The following is a 21,298-nucleotide window of genomic DNA, read 5'->3' on the forward strand; positions in this document are numbered from 1 at the left end:
CCCTCGTTTCGGGGGCTCTGGCAGCACCCCGGGACCCGGCGTGAGAACCTGCCATAGAAGCCGAGGGCCGCCCAACACACGGATCTCAGGCCAGGTGAGTCACAGGGTTTATGAGACAGGAGTCAGGTGTGTGACATGAGCAACTCCAAGGGGAATTTGCTCCAGAGTCACACAGTTTCTGTATATTTCTAATGAAAAGAGAGCGAGAGAAATGACATCATGAAACATAAAGAATTTCCTCTGTGCGTGTGTGTGTCACGCAGCGGAAATGTCATGTCGCCACAATGACAGAGTGTAAAGAGAACAAAACTAATGATCAAAGAGCAAAGAACAGTGCTGGGTTCATAATCAGCCTCACGCTGCACTAATTTAGGGATCGAGAGCAAAAAGGTTTGGACTTTCCAGAACGGAAAGGGTTAATGGCGCGAGGAGCCTCTGGGCGCCTCGGGTGCGAGGAGGGGGCAGGGAGGGCGTCCCATGATCTCGTCTCCAACGGCGGCTCCTGGGCACGAGGCCGAGAAGCCAGGGCCCCCGGTGGCCCCGGGGACAAACAGGGAGGAAGTTTGCAAGCATCGCCGTGGCGATGGGGGCGCCGATGGGCGCGGGTCACGATGGCGGAACAGACTACAGTCGGGGAAGTATTTAAGAGGAAATTCCTGAGGATGGTTCCCTTTCGTGACACGCTCTAATTAGCCCGTAATCGGGCGAGCCGCGCGGCCGCGCCACACGCACTCTGTTGAGCTCCGGGTTCGAGCGGCTTCTGCTCTTCGTTTGCGCCGTCCGCCTCTCTGCCGTTACGGAGCAGCACGTTATTTCAACGAAACGTTTCACACGGAGACGGCCGCTCATGAGTCACCTTTACCCCGTCACTTGTGCTTCATTTCTAGACAAGAGGTACTTTTCACGGTAGTTTTTAACATCGATACTCTGTAACGGAAAAAAAAAAAAAACAAAAAGGACCATTACACAGTATTTTAGTCCATTATATTTCTGTCACTCGGTGATTTTTCTCTTTGTCACACTGAACGTTTACATTTTTTCACCATAACAAATAGTTATGTTTACTGCAAAAAATTAGCGACACTTCCTCGCTGTCAGTCGGGCCACTTTTACTCTATCGATTCAAGGTAAGTACCTCGATCAAGGGTACAGTAATAGAAGAAGGGATTCAGACCTCGGTCCTCCACCTGCGAGGCGACGGCTCTAACCACCGCGCCCCCTGCTGGCCCATTTTCAATACACAGCCGTAGGTCCCCTGCAGCTTAAGGACATAGGTTTGAGTCCCGTAGAGGTGAAGCGAAAGAGGAACGGTAAATACGTTGCGCTGAGCTCCGTAAATTGTCCAGCTTTGTCTATTAATGAAATGCAAAACATTTGAATAAAAGCATAACCTTGTAAATGAATAATGATTCAAGTAATAAATGACAAAGTCTGCCCTTTGAGCCCCATTTCTGCAGCTGCGTACCTGTTGTTCTCCTGATCTCATGATCTCCTTCCATCTCAATGTGAATTTCTCCCAGTGCAGCCTAGTCATAAACAATTCTAACTTGGGCCAGCAGGTGGCGTAGTCACTAATGCTGTCAAGGTGCTACAACTGTGACGAGACTAGAGCTCACAGTCAAAGGTCCCTGGTTCAAATCCCTCTCCCGCTTCAGTGCCGTTGATCAAGGCACTCGCCCCGAATCGATACATCGGTACAGAAATCATCCAGTCGATTAAACGGGTAAATCATGGGAATTTACCTTGGCGAAAAGTGTCAGGTAAAATAAGACTATTTGTGGTATTTGTGGGAAACAATCAGTTGTCACTGAAATAAAAGGACCCCGTCACGGTTCACACTCCTTTTTGTCTTGGACTCATTATGCAGCACTTTGCCACGTCTTGGGCTGAGAACCATTGACCTTCTGGTGCTACCGCACCCTTGTCGTAATGGATCGGTACCCAGGTGGGGCCATGTGAGCTCCGCTCTTCCTGGTCTCTGTAAGGAAACACGTGCTCGTTTGAGCGCGTAAACAACGTGTTTCCGTTCATGTTCATGGGGGGGGGGGTTCTTTTTTAAAAAGTTTATCCCTAATTATGATCTCTGGTTACTCTGAGAAGCCCCCCCCCCCCCGCCGTCACTGAGAGGCCCTGCCTCCTCTACCCCCCCGACCAGAGCAGCCCAGCCCATCCCAGCCTAGCCCGCCCCCCGCGCGCGCGCGCGCGCGCCAGGCCCTGCCTACTCCGCCCGAGCTCGAGCTCGCCGGCTTCCTGTGTCTCCAGCGTTCGGCTCGGATCGGAGGGATCGGAGGGTCCAGAGGCTCCGCCAGCCGCCACCTCGACATGGTGTGAGGCTCCGCGCGTGCTCGAGTCGGGCTGCGACACAAAGAGCGATCGGCGTCGGAGCGCAGTCAGACGCGGCGCGTGCAGAGAGACGGACCCGCGCGCGCGACCCACCGCCTTTCTTCGCGAAAAAGATGGCGAACGACTCCCCGGCCAAGAGCCTGGTGGACATAGACCTGTCCTCGCTGCGGGTGAGTGGGTGAGAGCGCGCGGCGGTCGCTACATTGTTTCTCATTGTTCCGGCGCGCGCGCGTCCCCTTCTCGCTCTGCGGCCCTTTTATTGTTACATTGTTGCCCGCTGCTGCTGCTGTCGGCAGCGCGCGGCCGCTTTGTTCCTCGGCGCCTCTGCTTCTTTGTGGCCGTTTGTGAGCCGGGGGGGGACCGCGCGTATCCGCCCTGCTGGGCTGGGGCAGCGAGCGCCGTTTGCCCCCCGGTTATCACCGGGCTGGGCGGTGGCGGCGGGGGGCAGAAGGGTGTGGGGTGTGTTGGGGGGGGGGGTCCTGCCTTCCTTTGTTTGCGCTGCACGGGCATGCGAGGAGCGCAGTGCCCCCCACCCACCATCCGCCCCGACGAGCCCCCCGACGCGACGGCGCTGCTCGAAGCCCCGAGCGCCGCTTACGAAACATGTTGTTTCCCCCGAAATGCAGGATCCTGCGGGGATTTTCGAGCTGGTCGAAGTGGTGGGGAACGGGACCTACGGACAAGTCTACAAGGTTCGTGTTTCTTCTCAATCTCTCCGAGATGTATGTCATGATCATGATGTCGGGTCCGAGGAGCGCGGTGCGGAGCATCGCTGACACCATCCTCCTCATCATCCTCCTCATCCTCCTCATCGTGCACCATACAGGGAGATTCCTCCTTGTTCGTTCCTGCTCATTATAATTTGCTCCGAACGAGCCTCTGATCGTGGGCTGTGCAGGCGATGCCCTGTCGAGACTCCCCGTGAAAACTGACATTTGCTGCGCGTTCGAATCCCAGAGCTCGCGCTGCGAGGGGGGAGCGCAGAAAGGCAGGATATTTGAGAACAAAAACAGCATCACTGACACCACACTGTAATGGAGTGAAAGGAGGCAGTGTTGCTCTAAGGAGAATGTGGGCTACAGTAGAGCTACCTCACATCCTGTGTGTGTGTGTGTGTGTGAGAGAGAGAGAGAGAGAGCACTGAGCACACAATAAGCTGCCTCCTCTCTCCCACATTGTCCCGCTGCTGGGGAACTGCAGCCTGGACCCGGTGCGTCGTGTCGCTTCCCCTCATTGTTGCCCCGCTGGATGTTCCTTATTTCTCTTGTATAATCCAACACATTAGTGGCAAAGAGCAGAAGACTGCAACTTCTGACATACGACATCTTGGTCGGTCGGGAGGGAGGGAGGGGGGGCCGACCGCTTATTAGTATGCGCTGGCATCTGAATTGACAAAAACGCTTTTGTACCAAGCGAAACAGACTTTCATTTCAGGCCTTGTTCATATGTCCACATCATATCCGTGTGCCGTTTCGTCAAACATGTTGTCTGTCTGACCTTTAACTTCCATCGGCTGTTTGTTTTTTTTTTTATAAATACATTTTGAGTGTGTATGGGAGGCGCATGGTGTGGAGCACAATTAAAAATGGAGAGAAATATAGCCCTGGCCACAAGCGCTGAGCTTCAGCCTTGCTGGGAGACTTTGGCGATGACCGACCAAGCGAGAAGAATAGATGCGAGAAGCTCTTCTGTTGGATGTGGCCCCAAAGTGCCCCACCCGTCGCTGCTGCTGTGCCCCTTCTCCTCCTCCACGGTGTACCTGGGCCGCTGGCTCGAGGTTCAGGTTTCTTTGCCAGAGGTGGTTGCCTGGAGGCCCTTGCGTCAGAATGCGAGGGAAATTGATGAGTCACGATTCAGCTGTACTCTCAGCCTGCTTTTTGGATGATGTATTTCGACCCTCTGTTCACACGGTGGGGTTTAATGCGCCGTCGGTGCCGTAACGCACCTCGCGCTGTTTGGAACGCCTGTGGACGGTGTCCTCCTCTGCAGTCCTGCTGCCCGAGAAGATGGCCACCGGTGTCCAGCGGTGCATTTGCCCAGAGCTACTGCTAAGTGACGCTTAAGGTCCACATGTTTGGCCGTTGAAAGACTGGCACCTTTAATTGCATCGCAGGTGGCCGGACTGCGTTTGAAACGTTCTGCTTGGTAGTGTGACGTTCCACACGTCTGAAAACCTCTACGAGCATCTTTGCTGAGAAAAATTTCAACTCCAAAATGAGGAGGCAGTTCATTCCAAAAAAAAAAAAAAACAGATGTGTTGGTGTCCCTTGGTGGTGACAGTGTAATCCACAAATTCCCCGAATTATCTTGTAGATAAATGATCTGAAACTGTCAAAGATACTGAATCTGGAAAAGTTCTAAGAAATCGTTATTTGTCATAAGAAGGAAGAATACAGGAGTCGTTACAAGAAACGGTAACTGAAATAGTTGTGACGTTAAAATAACTGGTGTTCTGAGTAATGCAGAGCCTGTCTGCTGAATGTTCTGGCCAGCAGCTCGGAGGCAAAATAATTACACCGATGGAACTAAGGTCTGCTATATTTTGTTAAATTATTTAAAATTTATGCTGCACGCTACATATGATGTACAGTGTAAGAAACACTTAAGTACATGAAATTAATTTGATGGTGCAGAAGCACAAGGAGAGCAGCGATGGCGGCAGAATTATTTTTTGGACGACTGACTTAATTTCCCTTCTGTTAATGCGTCCTCTCCATCAGCAGTAATTTTATGATTTATGTAATCTATATACCCAACATTACAGTATTTTACTTCCCTCCTCTGAATGTTACTAGTAACGAACAGCTGTGAGACCCTCGGCGTTTTATTCTCCAGGGCTCCTCTGTTACCGCGGTAAAACTCGGAAAAACCAACACTTTACCCAAGATGCGTTTGTTGGATCTCGTCCTCGGATTGCTCTCGTCCTTCGGCACCCTCACGCCCACGCGCTAGAGCAGATTGGTGAACGTTGTCAGAGGCTCTGTGTGTGTGTGTGTGTGTGTGTGTGTGTGTGTGTGTGTGTGGGGAGTGTTTCGCTCCCTGGTCGGCTGCATCTCTGCTGTGCGGGAGGACCGAGACTCCGCAGCTTGAGAGATGGTCTCATGTCCTGGTCATACGCGCGGACGGCCGTCTCGATCTGGACACCCGATACGTCTCTGTTGTGAAAACGGACGCTTCGGCTGCAGAAGGAACACCGGGAATTTACATGAATGCGGTGCATTGGACTGAATTCTGTGCCAGGAGGAGTGCTGATCAGCATCTCGTGACACTGGACAGACTTGATAAATGTTCAGAAAAACGTGGGTGTCGGTGCATCCTCTGCCTGCCTTTTCCCATAATGCTTTGGGGTTCCTGCCCTTCTCGCACGAGTAGCTTTTGCGGTCGACGGCACGCAAGTCGAGGATGTGGAGAAGATGGCGAACGTGGATCCCCTGTCAGTGTGCGGAGCTGTGGCGCAAAAGTTCAGGTCACGCCGAAAACCTCGCGAAGCTCAGGGGCGTGTTGATCGGGCTCCGAACAAACACACCGGCGGTGCTGCTTTTTCTTCCACTCCCAGAGTGGACGGAAGCGTCCCTGGTGATCGCACCCTGCGTCCCGCAGTCCACGTGGAGATGCCCGCCGTCCACCTCTCCATCCTGGAACACAAGTGGACGTCGGCAGTCCGGGGGACGCGAGGCGCGGTTTCGGATTCCGCCAGGGGACCCTTGGGGCTTGGCGGCGTGGCGCCTCCTCCTTCACGATCCATGGGATGAACATGAGGTTGTAGTTCCAGGTGGAGAGGGATGCAGGGGTGAGGACCGGGTCCTTAAGGGCTGCCCAGTGTCTCTTGTCTTAATAATCCATAACTTTACTCCTGTACGCATCTCACTTTGAGGCGGGCGCAAAAAACGCTCAGTCAGCAGGAAAGGCGCTGTGCCGTATTCATGAGCATCCTCCTCGGTGGCGGTCGGAGCGCCGCTCTTTGTTGAAAGCGGACCCACCGTGATTGGCGCGTGCACCTGTCCTTCCGCCGAGGTGGCGAATGAACGCGGACCCCGGCCTCGCGTCGCCGGGGCCTCGGGTCGCCGGGGCCGGTCGGGCCGCAGCTGTCTGGGCACGTCTGACTGCCTCGTGACAAAAGTGTTTTTGTTTAGCTCTGCGCGGTGTTTGCCACTTTGTCGCCGTTTTGGCATCTTTGGCCCTTTTTTTCGTGGAACGAAATATTGCACCAGACACTTGTCCGGTGGTCGCACTCTCTCTCTCTCTCTCTCTCTCACACACACGCACGCACGCACTGCAGGAAGGAAGGCCAAATTGCGCGTGCCACCGCGGTGCTGGAGTTTCTGGTCACGCGTGGAGGCCACATGGAGTCCTGCCCCCGCTGCCTTTGCACCCCTCTCCTCCTCCTTGGGCGCCTCTTGTTTTGGCTTCTTTGTGACGCCTGATGTAATAATTGGTTTCCATTGGCTGCCGCATTATTTTCTGTCCTTGACACCCCGGAATGTGTGCTCTTATCACCAATTTCGGAAGCTGTGTTGATTTTAGGGGTGTGAAGCTGGACGAGGCCCCTCCTCCTGAAGCCTACTTGGCCAACGCGGGGTTGACTGTTGTTCCTTTGGGCAGGGTGTGCTCTGGTTGCACCTCGCCCTGCTCTCCTTGCTTGCTTCACCCTTATCTGGTTGTCTTGGTTTCGCACAAAGGAACCTGTGACAGTCATTGTTCTTCCTGAGAAGCAGGATCCTGAGGGCTGAGCGGTGTTGCGTCACACTGCTGAGGTGTGTTTTTGAGGTGGGCTCTCATGAGTCACCATCGCGGTGGGTCCTTCGGAGCCCCGTGACCCCCCGTTGCCTTCCGGGTGTGGTGGCTTTTGGAACTGCAGCTCTTGATTCGGTCTTTGTTGCCGTGGTGGCCAGAAGCTTTGTCAAGGCTCTTCTACACCACGGTTGATCCCACATGTCGAGCTCCCTAGATGTTGGCCCTTGTCCGGTGGTGTCCACTAGGGCTCTGCTGTGTTTTTATGACTCAAACACCATGAGCGTGGAACGGCCGCCTGGTTGCTCTGACACTAAATGGGCAAAGTAAGAAGACTTGAAGGTTCCTTCAAGATTCTGGCCTCCAGCTATCTGACTCGTTTCCTCTGCTGGACACGAGACTAGGACAATGACCAAGGAAGGCGTTGAGGTGACGCCGTTTTGTCTCCTCCACCCTCGTGGACGTGCGCGTGAAAGGCACGGGGGTGCCTGTGCGTTCCTGGAGAGACGAGTGGAAAGGTTACATCCCTCTGGGCGCAATTTATTTCTGCTGTTTGGTGGAGTGGAGCGGTGGGGGAGGGCGGCGCTAATCCCACCGTGTGGAGAGCTGCGGAGCCTCGACAGATGCCAGCTGACCGAGAGACACAAATCTTCCCTCTTTGGACTCGCTTCCCGGCAGACTTCTTCTGATTAAGCATCGACACAATGCTCCGTCGCCTTGGCCTGTGTTGCACAGACCTGCCAGGGCGGGTCCGGGTGGCACGTATAACCGCATTCTGCGTGTGTGTGTGAGTGAGAGACGTGTTTGTTCAAATGCATCGTGTCAATCGTCACCTCATCCTGTTTTGCAATGACTAGATTATGGACTTGTCCTTTTCACGTTACGCATTTCCCGCTAATTTACGTGATCGTCCACCCCTGCCCCCCCCCAGAACCCATCTGCTGGGTGTTTGTCCATGAACCTGAACCCCTCCCTACCAGCAGGCCACTCACAGCTTGGCCTCTTTGCTATTGCCATGACAACAGAGTTCTGGATGGTTGGCCACACCCACAGGAAGTGAGGTTTTTCGAGCCACATGGATGGTTTGTTGAGAAGCAGCTCGCAGGTTCACCACGTGACGGGTTACCGCGGTTTTTTTACCTATTTATACCTCTCGTTTGTAAAATAATTCCACTCAAGTCTCTTTCTAAAAGAAAATGAGTCCAATTTGTTAGTCTACTGAGATCTGAGTTTGTCGAGATGGACATCTATGGTGGACTTGTCCCCTTGTTTTCCTTTTTTTTTTTTGAAACTTAAGTCCATTTTATCATTGGCGCCGTTATTGCAGTGACGGTCATCACTCATTCGTTCTCAGCTCTTTGTCTCATGGTCGAACCTCTGAAGGTCTCATATTTGATACCTTATAAAGACGGTTGTATGGACATCAGAGAAAGGTGGGTGCTGGTGTCTTCACCATCAGTCCCAGTGGACAAACGGGAACCTGATAGCTGGACAGAGTGAGACCCACCTGTGTTCACACACCCTGTGGGTTCTGAAGATTCATGTCGGCCAGGGCGTCTCCTCGCTCGTCGTGACCCTCCCACGTTAATCACCTGAAGGACACTGGTCTTTTGTAATGCAAGAAGGGTAGTGATTAAGGAGCTGTGACCAATGAGTGGTAGGCTTTGAAATCGTAACAGTGGATCAGTTGTCTTCACGCTGTGTAGGTAAAAATTTGTTTTCACCTACGTGGACCGATGGAAGGGTTCTCTCGCAGATCTTTGAGTCTGGACCAGGTGCGGAGAAAGAGCTTTCCTACCTCTGATGGAGACCCTTCCAAGGCCTTCAGGACAAGCAGAACATGAGCTGGCTAAGGCCATCGGGCTGTCTCAGTGGGTCTGTGTTCCACTGATACACAAGTGTGCGTCATCTGTGAAGGTAGGGTGGCAGTTGTGGCCAGTCTGAGCCGAGACTCAAGCTTTTAGGATTTCGAGAAGATACTTAGTCTCTCTGCAAGGGGCCATCTGGGCCAAGCCGAAGGGCGGTGTCCGCCCACTTGGTGGGGTCGTGGTCCGAACTGTGCCCCTTCATCTGAGACGTTCTCCGAAGAGAAAAGCCTCGAGGATGGTGGGGTTTTGCACTGTGTGAAGAAGGCCTGCCCTCTGCCCTTCATGTTGTTTGTTGTCGTGTTTGTTGAGTGTTTGAATGACCAAAAAACAACAATGGGTGAAGCCACAGTAAATCCACTTTTGTCCGAGGACCATATGGCCCCTAAGTAATTCAAGATGCCTAAAAAATAACAGTAATAGGATCTAGTCTTATCCTGCTGTGTGGGAGTTTGGGACATTACTGCTGCTTCAGCATTTGTAGGACCCATCTGACCACCGACCCATCTGTGGGCTTCTTTGACCCATGATGGTGGCAGTTGAAGACCCCAAACGACACGTTTTCCCCCATCAGTCATTGCGGCACGGGGCTCCTGATGGTCTGACACTTAATATTCCTCAATAAGCAGGCAAAGCAACAGCTGGGGAAGCAAGAAATGATCTGAAGAAGAACATGTAGGTTGTGAACTTTGCACAACCTTGTGAAGCCTTGTAGCTACAACATTTCCCTCTTGGCTTGTGCTTTGCGTGGCTCCTCTGGGAAGGGGCCAGTGAGGGGATTACAAGTTTCTGATGGGATGAGTTCAAGGCTCTTGGGGCTTTGATTGGATAAGTAAGGTTTTTTGGGAAGGATCCGATAGCCCGCTGCTTAAGGAGCTGAACTCAGCCGGAAGGTTGCAGGTTTAATTCAGGTTGCACCTTTGAAGGCCGTTGGACTCGTATTCTTCACTAATTTCAAATGCTTTTTCCTTTGTTGTCATTTCAAGCTTGACTGTGTTATATATAAATGTATATAAATAGTATATAAACCTACCTGTTGGCGACCTTTGCTAACACATGAAATGTGAAATTCTGTGAAATGACGACGTGGCTTTTTAAAAACTGTTTGAAGTTGATTGGAAAGGCGGGTCACATGACTGCCACGGTGGACTTTGATTTGATTAGGGTTGCCGGGCGCGGCTCTTGTAGCCGGGCAGACTGCTGTCTCTCGCGTGATTGGCTGCCTGCGGCTCCGAGAGGAGGGCGCACTCGTTCGTGCTCTGACACACACACACACGCGCACGCTCTTAATGCGCCTAATGCCAGTTGATGGTGCGAGTACTGTGTGTGTGTGTGTGTGTGTGTGTGTGTGTGTGTGTGTGTGTGTTCGAGCAAAAAGTCAGAGCAACTTACGTACAGGTCCTTTCATTCTTTTGGTTCTGCAAAAATTGTCCCTCTGTGGCTCCTGTAGTTCAGCCGTTTTGTGGGCAGCTGTTAGCGTAGCGGGTACGAAAACGAACACCTTTGCACCCAAAGGATGAAGGTTTGAATCCCACTTCCAGCTGTAGTACCCTTGAGCAAGGTACTTACCCTAAATTGTTTCAGGTACCTTCACGTTGTAAGTTGCTTTGGAGAAACGTTTCAGATAAATAATATAAATCATGTTTTCATGCATCTTCACCTAACCTTTAAGGAAGTTGCTTTACTGGTATTTTGTGATATTTTCCCAAACACATGAATGAAGTAAATATTTCGGTATTGCTCTTGAGTGATGGTCTCCGCTACCGGGTTCCTCCTGGTGGGAGGGGCGATGGGTGGAGCCTACGGTGAAGGGCAGCCTCTGATTGGTCGGCACTCGGTGTGTTGCCGGGGGGTTGAGTCGACACCTGTCCGGTTCGCTTACCGCATCAGTGTGAGGACCAGAACTAAGGAGGTTAATCCCCCTGCCCTCCCCCCCCCCAGGCGGCTGGGATGGGTCAGCCCAGGTGACCTCTGGAGGAGCGCAGCCTCCGCAGCCAAGGGACAGCTGCCCCCCCCTCACTCTCTCACACACACACACACACACACACACACACACACACACACACACGCCCTGCGACTTGGGGGGGTGGGGGTTCTGTGTCTTGCCAGGCCTCGGGTGCAGACTTCTTATACCCCTTCTTGCTATGCCTTCTGAAACCCAAGGAGGGACATGAAAAGTAATTTATTTCTTGTTTCTTTGTATATCTGACACTTAAGGCAGTTCAGTGTTTGTATATTAAGAATTATATGTAAGGGTTGTATATTAAGCTCCTTACTGGTTCACACATTTGCGCAGCATTTATGTGTAATATTACCCATGTGTGTACTTATTACTGTACAAAATACAATATAAATACCTTGCTCAAGGCTGCAAGGCTGTTCTAGCGGGATTTGAACCCGGGTCCTTCGGAGGCTGTGCGGCGTTTAGGAGACCAGCTGGCAGAACGAGTGATGGGGCTGTGGGTTTATTGGCATTTAAAAGTAATTTTCATAACCGGTAATTACAAAACAGATGCTACCTGATGCAAAGTGAGTGTCCGTGGTGTTACTATGGTACAGCAAACACTGATACGTGGCAACTGTGTCCGGGGGGGGGCATTGATTGCCCTGTGCCTAGAGTGGACAGCAGCTGGACATCCAGGAGCGCTGAGGAGCATCGCAGGATGGGCTTGGATGAGGAGCTGGACACCTCCGGTCCATCATTCCACCTCGCTGTCAATGACATGTAAAGCTCTGTAGACCAGGTCTCCATGGTGACACATGACAACAACTTGAGGGCTTTGGCCTCTTTCAACAGTCTCATTGTTTTATATCCTTTCTCCGGTTTGATTCTGTTTTTTGCTCATCAGATGCGTCTCACGGCTGCTTGTCATGCGTCCAAATCTGCAGATTTTTGGTTTCTCCCTGTCCGTCATGCGTCGGGTGAGGTGCGGTCAGTGCACTGGGGGATGTGGGATATGAACCTGTTGCTGCTGGTTCCTGACATGGCTGCTCAGGAGGTGTCCCGTGTCCTGCATGCTGTGAAATGGGGGACAGATGTGGACAATCGAAGGACCCAGTTGCCACAGGGTTGGTTTAACCGCTACGTACACACAGCTCATAGTCATGCTGCCCTTTATCCTCTATCATATTGATATTTCCCTTTGTTTGAGGCTCTCGTCTCAGTTGAGCGCTTGCTGTCCGTGGGCTTCGCTGGGACCGGTCGTGTCGTTGCGTCTCCGCTCAGCTGGGGTCCATGTGCGACTAGCGGAGCCGACCAATGATCTCGAGCAGATGGGAACCTTCCTCGCTTGTCCTCGGTTCGGTCTTGAGATTGTTCAGCACATCAGCCCCCCACCCCTCAAGGCTGGGTCCCCTCCCCTCCCTTCCGATGCGTTCTGTGTCCTCTATGTGGCCACCTCTCCTTCTCTCACCGTGCTTTACTTTCTATTTAGGGAAAAGGGGCTGTGCTGTTGGAGGCTGCAGAGAGAACAGCGATGACATCATTGTTGTGGGGGGGCTATAAATGGCTGCTGGCGGAGAGATGATGCAAGATGCAGGCAAACCCCCCCAGGGAAGAGAGTCCTGCAAGACACACCAGAGCCTCCTCTGGGCCCACTGTCCCTGGGCCTGTGGATGTCTCTCTGGGTCCGTGTCCCACAGACCGTCTCAGTCACTGTGTGTGTGTGTGTGTGTGTGTGTGTGTGAGAAAGAGAGAGAGCAAGAGACTCTTTCGGTTTTCCCCTTTCCACTTCCGCCTGTTCCCCCTGGGTCCCGTTTCCTCTCCTCGGTCGAGTCCCCCCTACATTTAGGCATTTAGTCACCGCTTTGCTTGGTCCCTCTTGCCCCACACGCTCTCCGTGGGGACACCAGTTCAGACTGGATGTGTGGGGGAGGTGCTCATGTGACTTGGAGTAGACAGAGGTCAAGGGTCAGATTTTCAGGCCCCCCATTTCTGTTGCCAAGACTGACTTTCCTGCCCCTATATGGAGTGCTTATTATAACATCGTCTTAAAGGGCCAGCGCTCCTCCAGGGCGGCACTTCTGCATCATCACATCTTTGCTGCAGGCATGGGCCCGGTCACTGGCAGAAGGTGTGATGTGGGGTTAAAATAGTCAGAGCTCTGGGTTAATGTCTATTTTTAGAGTCGGGGAGAGGAAACGGGTTCATCGCGTTGTTAGCTGGGGTAAACGACCGGCCTGCAACGGGAACTTGAGTGCACCCGTTCTCTGCCGGAGCAGAACGTAGCGCTGCGCTCGGATCATGTTCATTCATGTTGGGGGGGGGTACCAGGTGGATCAGTGGTGCATTCAAGGACCGCGGTTCAAATCCCACTTCCTACTTTGGAGAAAAGCGTCAGATATATGTGAGTGAAATAAAGCGTGTGACTAGATCGACAGCTGTGTGCGGAACCTCAGCCGCTTTCCTCCGTTCACCTGCTCGTCTGACCGAGGTACCCCTGCTGAGCACTTCATGGTCAACGGCCCCTTTTTGGGACCGGAGTCTCCAGCCTTCACCGCACTGTGGTTCACCTGCTCTCTAGAAGACGCTTCACCCCACCGTCAGCCATATGTGTTTCCCAGCATGCACTCTGCTCCCTGGGGTTTGCTGGACATCTGGATGTGGGATGTTTAAGGGCTCTAGAATCGCTGCTGACAACGAGGGGTTTAGTGGCAGCAAGTGGTGTGTCGATTCGAGTCATCAGCTTGCAGCCAAAGAACCTGGGTTTGAATCCCGGCTCCTGCCGTTGTACCCTTGTATAAGGTACTAACCCTGAATTGATACAGTAAAAATTACCCTGCTGTATAAATGGGTAAATCAGTGTAATTAGCTTAGTGTACAAACCTGGCCCTGAGTTGGTGAGTTGGTCTTAATGGTATCACCTTAGGAGCTGGTGCAGTGTAACCCCCCCAACCCCCCCAGCTTGCTGCTTTTATGTCCTACAGCCCCCCACCCCCCTCCGCTAATGGAGGGGGGGTCATAGGACCCCAGCTGCCCCAGGCTCTCCACACAGTGCTGCTTTGTTGTTCGACTGTACCGCTGTGCTGTCAGCTCTGGGGGACCCGGGTGCGAGGGGTCTCTGGCGACCCCTGCTCTCGGTCCCTCCCGTTAGCCCCGGTTCCCTCTGCGCCGCATTCAGCCATCGAAGGACCACATTTGTTGTGACTCAGAGGCTTCGAGGAGGATAGGAAAGATGCGTAACTGCGGTTGAGGTGCTTTCCACGGTGCTGCTGCCTGGATGCCCAAAGGCTTTTCCGTACTCGACGGCGCCGTCGGCAGGTTTCTGCGGTCGACATTCCCTCAAGACGCGCCGGAGCCGAACCCGAGGACGTCTTGTAATTAGCTGTGGCAATTCTGCATTTTTCCAGTGTTCTGATGTAGCTCGGTTTATCCGTTTATTGGTTTCTCCCCATCCTATAATTGGGGGGTGACGGTGTCCTCATGGGCTGCTCCGATTGGCCGAGGCTGTGACTGGCGGCCTGGGCGGCCTGTCCGATTGGCTCCCCTGGACTCCCTGTTAAAAGTCGATGGGGTGGGAGAGGGAGCACTGTGACTCCATGACTAAACCACTCCCATGAGGCATTGCTCCAGACTCCTTGCCATCTAATTATGAGCAGCGTGGCCCCTCAGAGGGGTGGGGGAGGGGAGGAAGGCGCTGTGGGACGAGGTCCTGTCACTTCCTCTTGGAGTCTCTCGGTGGACAGGTCTGCAGTGCAGCCTATTCGCTCGCTCGCTCGCACTGCCTCCTGTGCTCATCTCTGACAGGCTGCTCAAAATTCCCCGAAAAGAACCCTGGGGTTCCGTGGAGTCCGGTGTGACGGAGCGGTTCCCCCTGGAGCTCTGTCCGTAGGACCGAGGACATCGGTGTGCTGCTGACGATGGTCTTGAGACTCAGTTGGTCTTTTGTGAACTGGTGCTCTGAATGCGACGTGTTCAGTCACTAGTGTGCCTGCGCGCGCGCGCACACACACACACACACACACACACACGTACACAAAAGCCTGAGGACCCGTGATGGAAGATGGCAGTAGTCATTTCCTTTTCCCTGCAACTCATCGGCCCTTCCTTCCCATCATAACAAGTCCTCCCGAGGGATGCGATGTTTGGATGTGGGTCTAATCTCACCTTGTTTGTGCCCCCCCCCATGTGTGTGTTCTCACTCCTCCCTTGGTGTGGTCTGCTTTGCGGCTACAAGTGTATATCACATGTATGACATCTCTGTAGATTCTTTTTGCCAGTGTCTCACCTTGGGGACCCCCTGCTGCATGGCATTTAGGCACAGAGAGGTCAAAGGGCAAGCTGTGGTGCCCCCCCCAAGGACGGGCACCACGTATGTCACTGTGTATGTCGCTCTAATGGCGGGTTTCTGTGACCTTTGTTCGATTCGAGGTTCCTCAGGGCTCCCTACTGGGACACATACGGATTTCAATCTAGTTTTATTCTCATGGGAAAGGGGCACTTCCTGCTCGCTCACTTCCTGTCTGGCAGGCCGGGGAGCTGTGAAGGTAAGCAGGCGATATGTAGAAGGGAAACAAAAAACCTGCTGTGTTCTCATAAGTGCGCAAAGCGGAAAACCAACCGCCGTGTGCGAGTATCGCGCTCTACCTGGCACGCACACCTACTTCTGCTCCCGCGGTCTGTGCTGATCAACCGGGGGGGTCTTGTTTAGAAGGGGGCGGGTGCCTGTCGGTGGATGTTTGATGCAGAAGTGGGTAAAGGGCAGCCCCCCCCCCCACCCTCCGAGTGGGAACGGCCTGGAACCATTTCCGCCGTGATGCAATCCTTGCGCTCCGCAGTGCAACGAGAACTCGGGATAGAGCTCCGTGGGGGATTGTGGGGGGCGGGGGGATGCTGTCTTCTCCCCCCCCCAGCGCTGCAGCTCAAACCCATGCAGGGGCAGCGTGCGCATGCACACGCACACAGACACACACAGGGCTGCTTCATCTGGGATCTGAGATGGAACCGCTTGCGAGTTGGATTACTTCCCATCCCTGCTTTGGAAAGGGAGGGGATATCGCTCCCCCTCCCACTAGTCCTGCAGATAAAGTGTATGTGTGTTTTTTAATTTCCCTCTTCATCTGCAAGGATGCTAATAATAGCTGAGAGCCAACGGGCCGGCGTCTGCAGCGGGTACGAGCACGTGCGGTGGGGGGGGGTGCATAGCTGCACTGCTTGCTCAGCTTCCACGGGGAACGTGGCCTGCAGCTCTGATCGTCTCTAACCTGCCTGTGCCTCGTCCTCGTGCCGACGCATCTTTTCGTTCCTCTCTCTTGCGGTTCATCCTCTGCCTGTAGTGGTGTTCGAAATCCAGTCCGACTGGGTTCTAGGCCCCCCCGGTTTCTGAGCACTACCTAGCGAGCTGCTGTAGCATCCAACTGGAATTGGTATCCATATTCAGGGGTTCTGATCCGGTCCCGATGGTGTGGCTGACCTTCCTCCTCTTGTCCCTTCGACCGTGCACTCTTTGGGGGGGGGTCGGAGGCTGGAGATGGACGTGGCTTCGGCTCCCTGGTCACACTTCCAGTTAATGATTGTGGAAGCCCCCCCAGGGGTTGCTGCTCTAGTTTCCCAGCGGAAAAGCACATGTTTCCACTTAAAACCCTTTATTGTGCCGATGTTCAAACACTAAAACATCTGCTGTCGTACTGGTACCGTGTGCGTGTGTGCGCGCGCGCGCACCCATGTGTATGCATCTTCACCTCTGCTTCTGAAATGTCACCCTCTATCTGCCCCTTACCACCCCTAACCCCCCAGGGCTGTTGAACCTTTAGAGCCACTCGCTTCGGCCCCTTTCAAGTGCGGCTCTTTTCATGCTGCTTGTTCACACAACGATTCTGTTCCATAGATGAGAGACGGAACCGTGGGCCGCAATAAGCTGGAACTCGGCTTCCGCTCCAGAAGTTGACGTCCTGACACACGCGCACATACGCGCAGTGTGAAAGATGCCGTTGCCTCGCTCGCACGTCACTCGCTCCTCCCCTGCCTTTGTACCGCGGTATGCCGATGCCTCCCGCCCCTATGCGTCAGGTGTCCCTCCACCTGGACCTCCCACAGGTGAAACGTCACCTGGCGAGAAGGTGTTCAGCAGGGGCAGCTTGTGTATCTTCGACACATACTGGTCTCTCACAGCCAACAGCAATTTGCTGAGAGATCAGTTCACTTGTGTGTCCCTCACTGGGTGACGCTGCTCAGAACATGACCGGGTTCATAGTGTCATCATCTGTCTGGAAAAACACACACACAGAGGCTGAAGCAGCTTGTCCCAAGCGGGGTTGCGGAGAACCAGAGCGCAACCCGGCAACACGGGGCATAAGGCTGGAGGGGGAGGGGACACACCCAGGGCGGAACGCCAGTCCGCCGTAAGGCACCCCAAGCGGGACTGGAACCCAAGACCCGCCAGAGAGCAGGACCTGGACAAACCCGCCACGCCACTGCACCCCCTGTCTGGAAACATTAATGTAAATGCGGTTATTTTTACCCTCTCTTCCCGCCGTCTGGGATGTGATCGTGCGACGTGCCGGCCCACGCACCAGACAGCGCTGGATCGGGTCTCGTGTCCAGTTCCCTCCCTTTTGTGTGCTTGTCAACGTTTCTCTGCGCTGTTGGTTGAAGTGCAGAACGATCATGTCTGCTTTAAAAATGATGTGAACCGTTACCCAGAGAGCACCGCGCTTTGGCCTGGGACGGTAAATTCACGTATGGAGGGAAAATGGGCGGCATGGTGGTACAGCGAGTAGGGCTGCTGTCTCTCAGTGCCTGGGTGCAGCAAGAGGACATGGGTTCGATCCCCACTCAGTCTGTGTGGAGTTTGCATGTTGTCCCCGTGTCGGCGTGGGTTTCCTCTTGGTGCTCTGGTTTCCTCCCACAGTCCAAAGACATGCTGTTCAGGTTCACCCATAGTGTGTGAGTGACACAGAATGTGTTCTACTGATGTATAGATGAGTGACACAGTGTAAGTAGTGTATCTAGCAGTGTAAGTCACCATGTGGTGTGTGGGCTGATAACACTACAGAGAGTTCATTGGAAGTCGCTTTGGAGAAAAGTCTCCGAGAAATAAATATAAAGGTACATTTACGTGTTTTCATTTGTGAGACACTTTTCTCCGAAGCGATGTATTTTCTATGAGATATACAATGTGTTCATTACATTAGGAGAAAGAGCGACATAGAAACTACTCAAGAATCACACATCTTTCTGCCATATGAACCAATGTTTGGGACGAGCAGACAGTCCTGGATGCCCATGGAGAGAGCAGCAACTAAGTGCAGAACATCTGTTGGATTACTGCCCCACGTGCACACCCACCCCAGTGGATTTGATGAACATCGATGACACAGATGTTAAACTTTGGCTACATGAAGCCAGTTTTACAGCTTAAAGCTTGCCCTATGTTGCTGAAGATCTGTCTTTGATCATACAATAAATTAAAAAAAACCAGTGTTCATCACACGAGTAGCTGCATAAGACTCAGAATATTGATGAGTCCTGATCACCTTCCTACTAATTTATTTGTTTGAGATACGTATAAACATTTACGTTACATTACAGGAGTAGCTGTGTAAAGGTTTATCTGGCATCATCTTGAAGTTACAGAGCAGGAACATTTACACCTTACATGAACTTAAGAGATGATGGGCGAAGTGAGTCTGGAAGAGTCCTGAAAATTTCTGGGAGCAGTTCTATTGATACATCTGTAGACAATAACCAAGGTCTTGAATTTGATCCGGGCAGCTATAGGAAGCCAGTGCAGAGAAATGAGTAGAGGAGATACATGGGAGCGCTTTGGCAAGTCAGACACAACTTGTGCAGCAGCAGCATTCTGTATCAGCTGTAGAGGTTTGATGGCAGTAGCAGGAAGACCACACAGGAGAGGGTTGCAGTATCCAGACGGGATGTCGCCATGGCCTGGGCAAGTAGTTGGGCAGAGTCAGTTGTGACGGAAGGACGGATCCTGCGGGTGTTATTCGGGATGTATCCGCAGGACCAGGTTGTGGCTTCAGTGTGCTGAGAGAAAGACAGACTTGAGTCGATTCTCACTCCCAGACTCTTAGCCGAGGAGGTAGGAAAATGAGCAAGTGTCCAGTTTGATCGATAGATCATGACAGGAGGTCGGACCAGCTGGGAGGTGAAGAATCTCTGTTTTGGAGAGTTGGAGGTGGTGATCAGATGTCCATGAAGAGATGTTCAACAGGCAGGCAGCGATGCGTGTGGAAAAGTCTGATGCACCAGGTGCAAAGGAGAGGAAGAGCTGGGTATCATCAGCATAGCAGTGGCATCTGAATCCATGGGAGGCTATGACGGGACCGAGGGAGGAGGTGTAGATGGAGGAAAGAAGAGGACCCAATACCGAGCCCTGCGGGACACCAGTTGAGTGAGACAGAGGAGAACAACGAGAGCTCCGGCAGACCACTTGATAAGATCTGTGAGATAGGTAGAACCCAGTCCATCTTAGTGCCGTTCCGTTGATCCCAAGCTAACTGAGAGGAGAGTAGAATCTGGTGGTTGATGGTGTCGAACGCTGCAGGCAGATCGAGGAGGATGAGGACCAAGGAGAGGGAGGTGGCTCTAGTGGACTGGAGAGCATCAAACACCACCAGAAGCACCGTCTCCGTGGAGTGTCCAACTTTGAAACCAGACTGATATCCATCAAAGAGATGGTTCTGGGTGAGGAAATCGGATGGCTGATCACAGGCTGCTCGTTCTAGAGTTTTAGACAGGAAGGAGAGGATGGAGGCTGGTCTATAGTTTTGGACCGAGTTGAGATCCAAGTTGGGTTTCTTTACCAGAGGTAAAATGAGAGCAATTTTGAAGGCAGGTGGGAAGCAGCCAGAGGAGAGTGAGGAGTTAATGTTCTTAGAGATGAAGCTGGAGAGTTGCGGGGAGATGGTCTGTAGGAGTGACGATGGGATCGTATCTAGCGAACAGGTAGTGGCTCTGTGTGATATCAGAAGGTCGAAGACTTCAGATTCTGAGAGTGGTTTGAGTGGTAAACGAAAAGGGGTTTTAGCAGCAGGTTCGGTGTCACATCATTTGGGGGGAGAGTCCAGATCGAACATTCTGGTCCTGTGTTCCTGGTGAACGGATCCCACACTCTGGTCTCACATCTACTGCTGTTTGGCCTGAGCACAAGCAAAAAGTACTTTCATGCTGCGACCGGTTCTGGTTGAGGGCCTTTAGCTTGCCAAAGGTGATCAGTGGCTCCTGTCCCGGAACACTGGAGGTGCTGTGTGGCCCTCCCAGCTGCAGGGGACATGTGTTTTAGCAGGAATTTCTCCATTTTCCCCAGCTGGAGGGTGGGAGACGAGGGGTGTGTGGCTGCCTTTGTGCCCGTGCAGTGCAGGCATGGCAGCTGTGGGGTTTCTTTATGGACTTCGTCAGGTCCGTCCTTGCGATTTGGACACATCCGATGATGGAATGATGACGAAGGTGATGGAAAGCGTCCCTGTCAGGAGTCTCGGCTGCTCTGCTGACGGGCTGCACCTCTGAGCTCTTCACTTCTTCTACCGGTAGGGGTTCTGTGCTTGACCCACTGTTGCCGTCAGTACCGCCAGGGAGCTGGTTATCACGATGCCTCATGACCCTCGAGAGGACTGTGTGCCGTGTCTCCCCCTCCTAGGACACACCCACTGGACGTCTTACTGTCTGATTTGCGAAGCCCTTCTGTGTAAAGATCTTCTAACCCTCGGATGGACGTTTGCGTGCAGAGACCTGCTGAGGTTCCAGGGCCCCCTCGGTGTGTATTTGAGCTGTGTCCATGTCACAGTTGGACACTGTGGGGACTGGAGCGAGTCCCAAGACAGTCAGATGTGAATCCAACGTGCCTTGAATTGTAGGTTATTTTCCTCCGTGTTAAATTTCTCAGATATTCTACAGTTTGAAGCTGACAGGCCGTATGCAGTTAATGACTCACTGGTTTGTCCACACTGTCACAGTTGGACGTTGAAAAGGACTGAAATGCATGTTGTCTGCTGAGTCGGCATTATTGAAATGAAGTCCAGCTGGCCCTGGTCGTCCTCTTTGTTGGACGCTCTTGTCCACGCTGAGCGCTGCTCTGGGACGTCGAGCCGGTCCCGCTCCCTCAATGTGCTCGTGTGTTTGGAGATGTTCTCTCTTTCTCCTGGTGATCGTAACGGGATTGATGATGACTGGCTTTGCCGCAGGGAAAGTGTCCGGCACAACCCCACCCTGCCTGGTATTTCCGCTGGACAGCCTGGTCCTTATCTTGCTCTCATCTCCCAAAGTGGCACGGCACGGGGGGTGTGTGTGTGGGGTGGGGGGGTTCTCTCCCCACCACTTGAGTGCTTATGGGACTTCACTTCCTGTGTATGTATTTAGACACTTTCTTTACCCCTCGCCCAAGGGTCAACCCCAGCTTCCT

At 53.0% G+C, this 21,298-nt stretch overlaps 1 protein-coding gene across 7 annotated transcripts in view; it reads left to right on the plus strand.

Moving 5' to 3' along the window:
- The first annotated feature begins 2,198 nt into the window (after positions 1–2,198).
- Positions 2,199–21,298, plus strand: part of LOC108926901 (mitogen-activated protein kinase kinase kinase kinase 4) — a 52,779-nt gene continuing 33,679 nt past the window's right edge. For 5 of the 7 annotated variants that reach the window (XM_018739883.2, XM_018739884.2, XM_018739885.2 and 2 more), the window contains exons 1-2: positions 2,200–2,513; positions 2,970–3,035. In XM_018739883.2, the coding sequence (XP_018595399.2) occupies positions 2,457–2,513; positions 2,970–3,035 (123 nt within the window). In that variant the 5' untranslated portion in view covers positions 2,200–2,456. Of the gene's footprint in view, positions 2,514–2,969; positions 3,036–21,298 lie in introns of all 7 variants that reach the window. The other 2 variants (XM_029257806.1, XM_029257807.1) reach the window with 1 other exon arrangement.

This window comes from Scleropages formosus, chromosome 14 (genome assembly GCF_900964775.1).
Source record: "Scleropages formosus chromosome 14, fSclFor1.1, whole genome shotgun sequence".
In the NCBI taxonomy this organism is placed as follows: Eukaryota; Metazoa; Chordata; class Actinopteri; order Osteoglossiformes; family Osteoglossidae; genus Scleropages; species Scleropages formosus.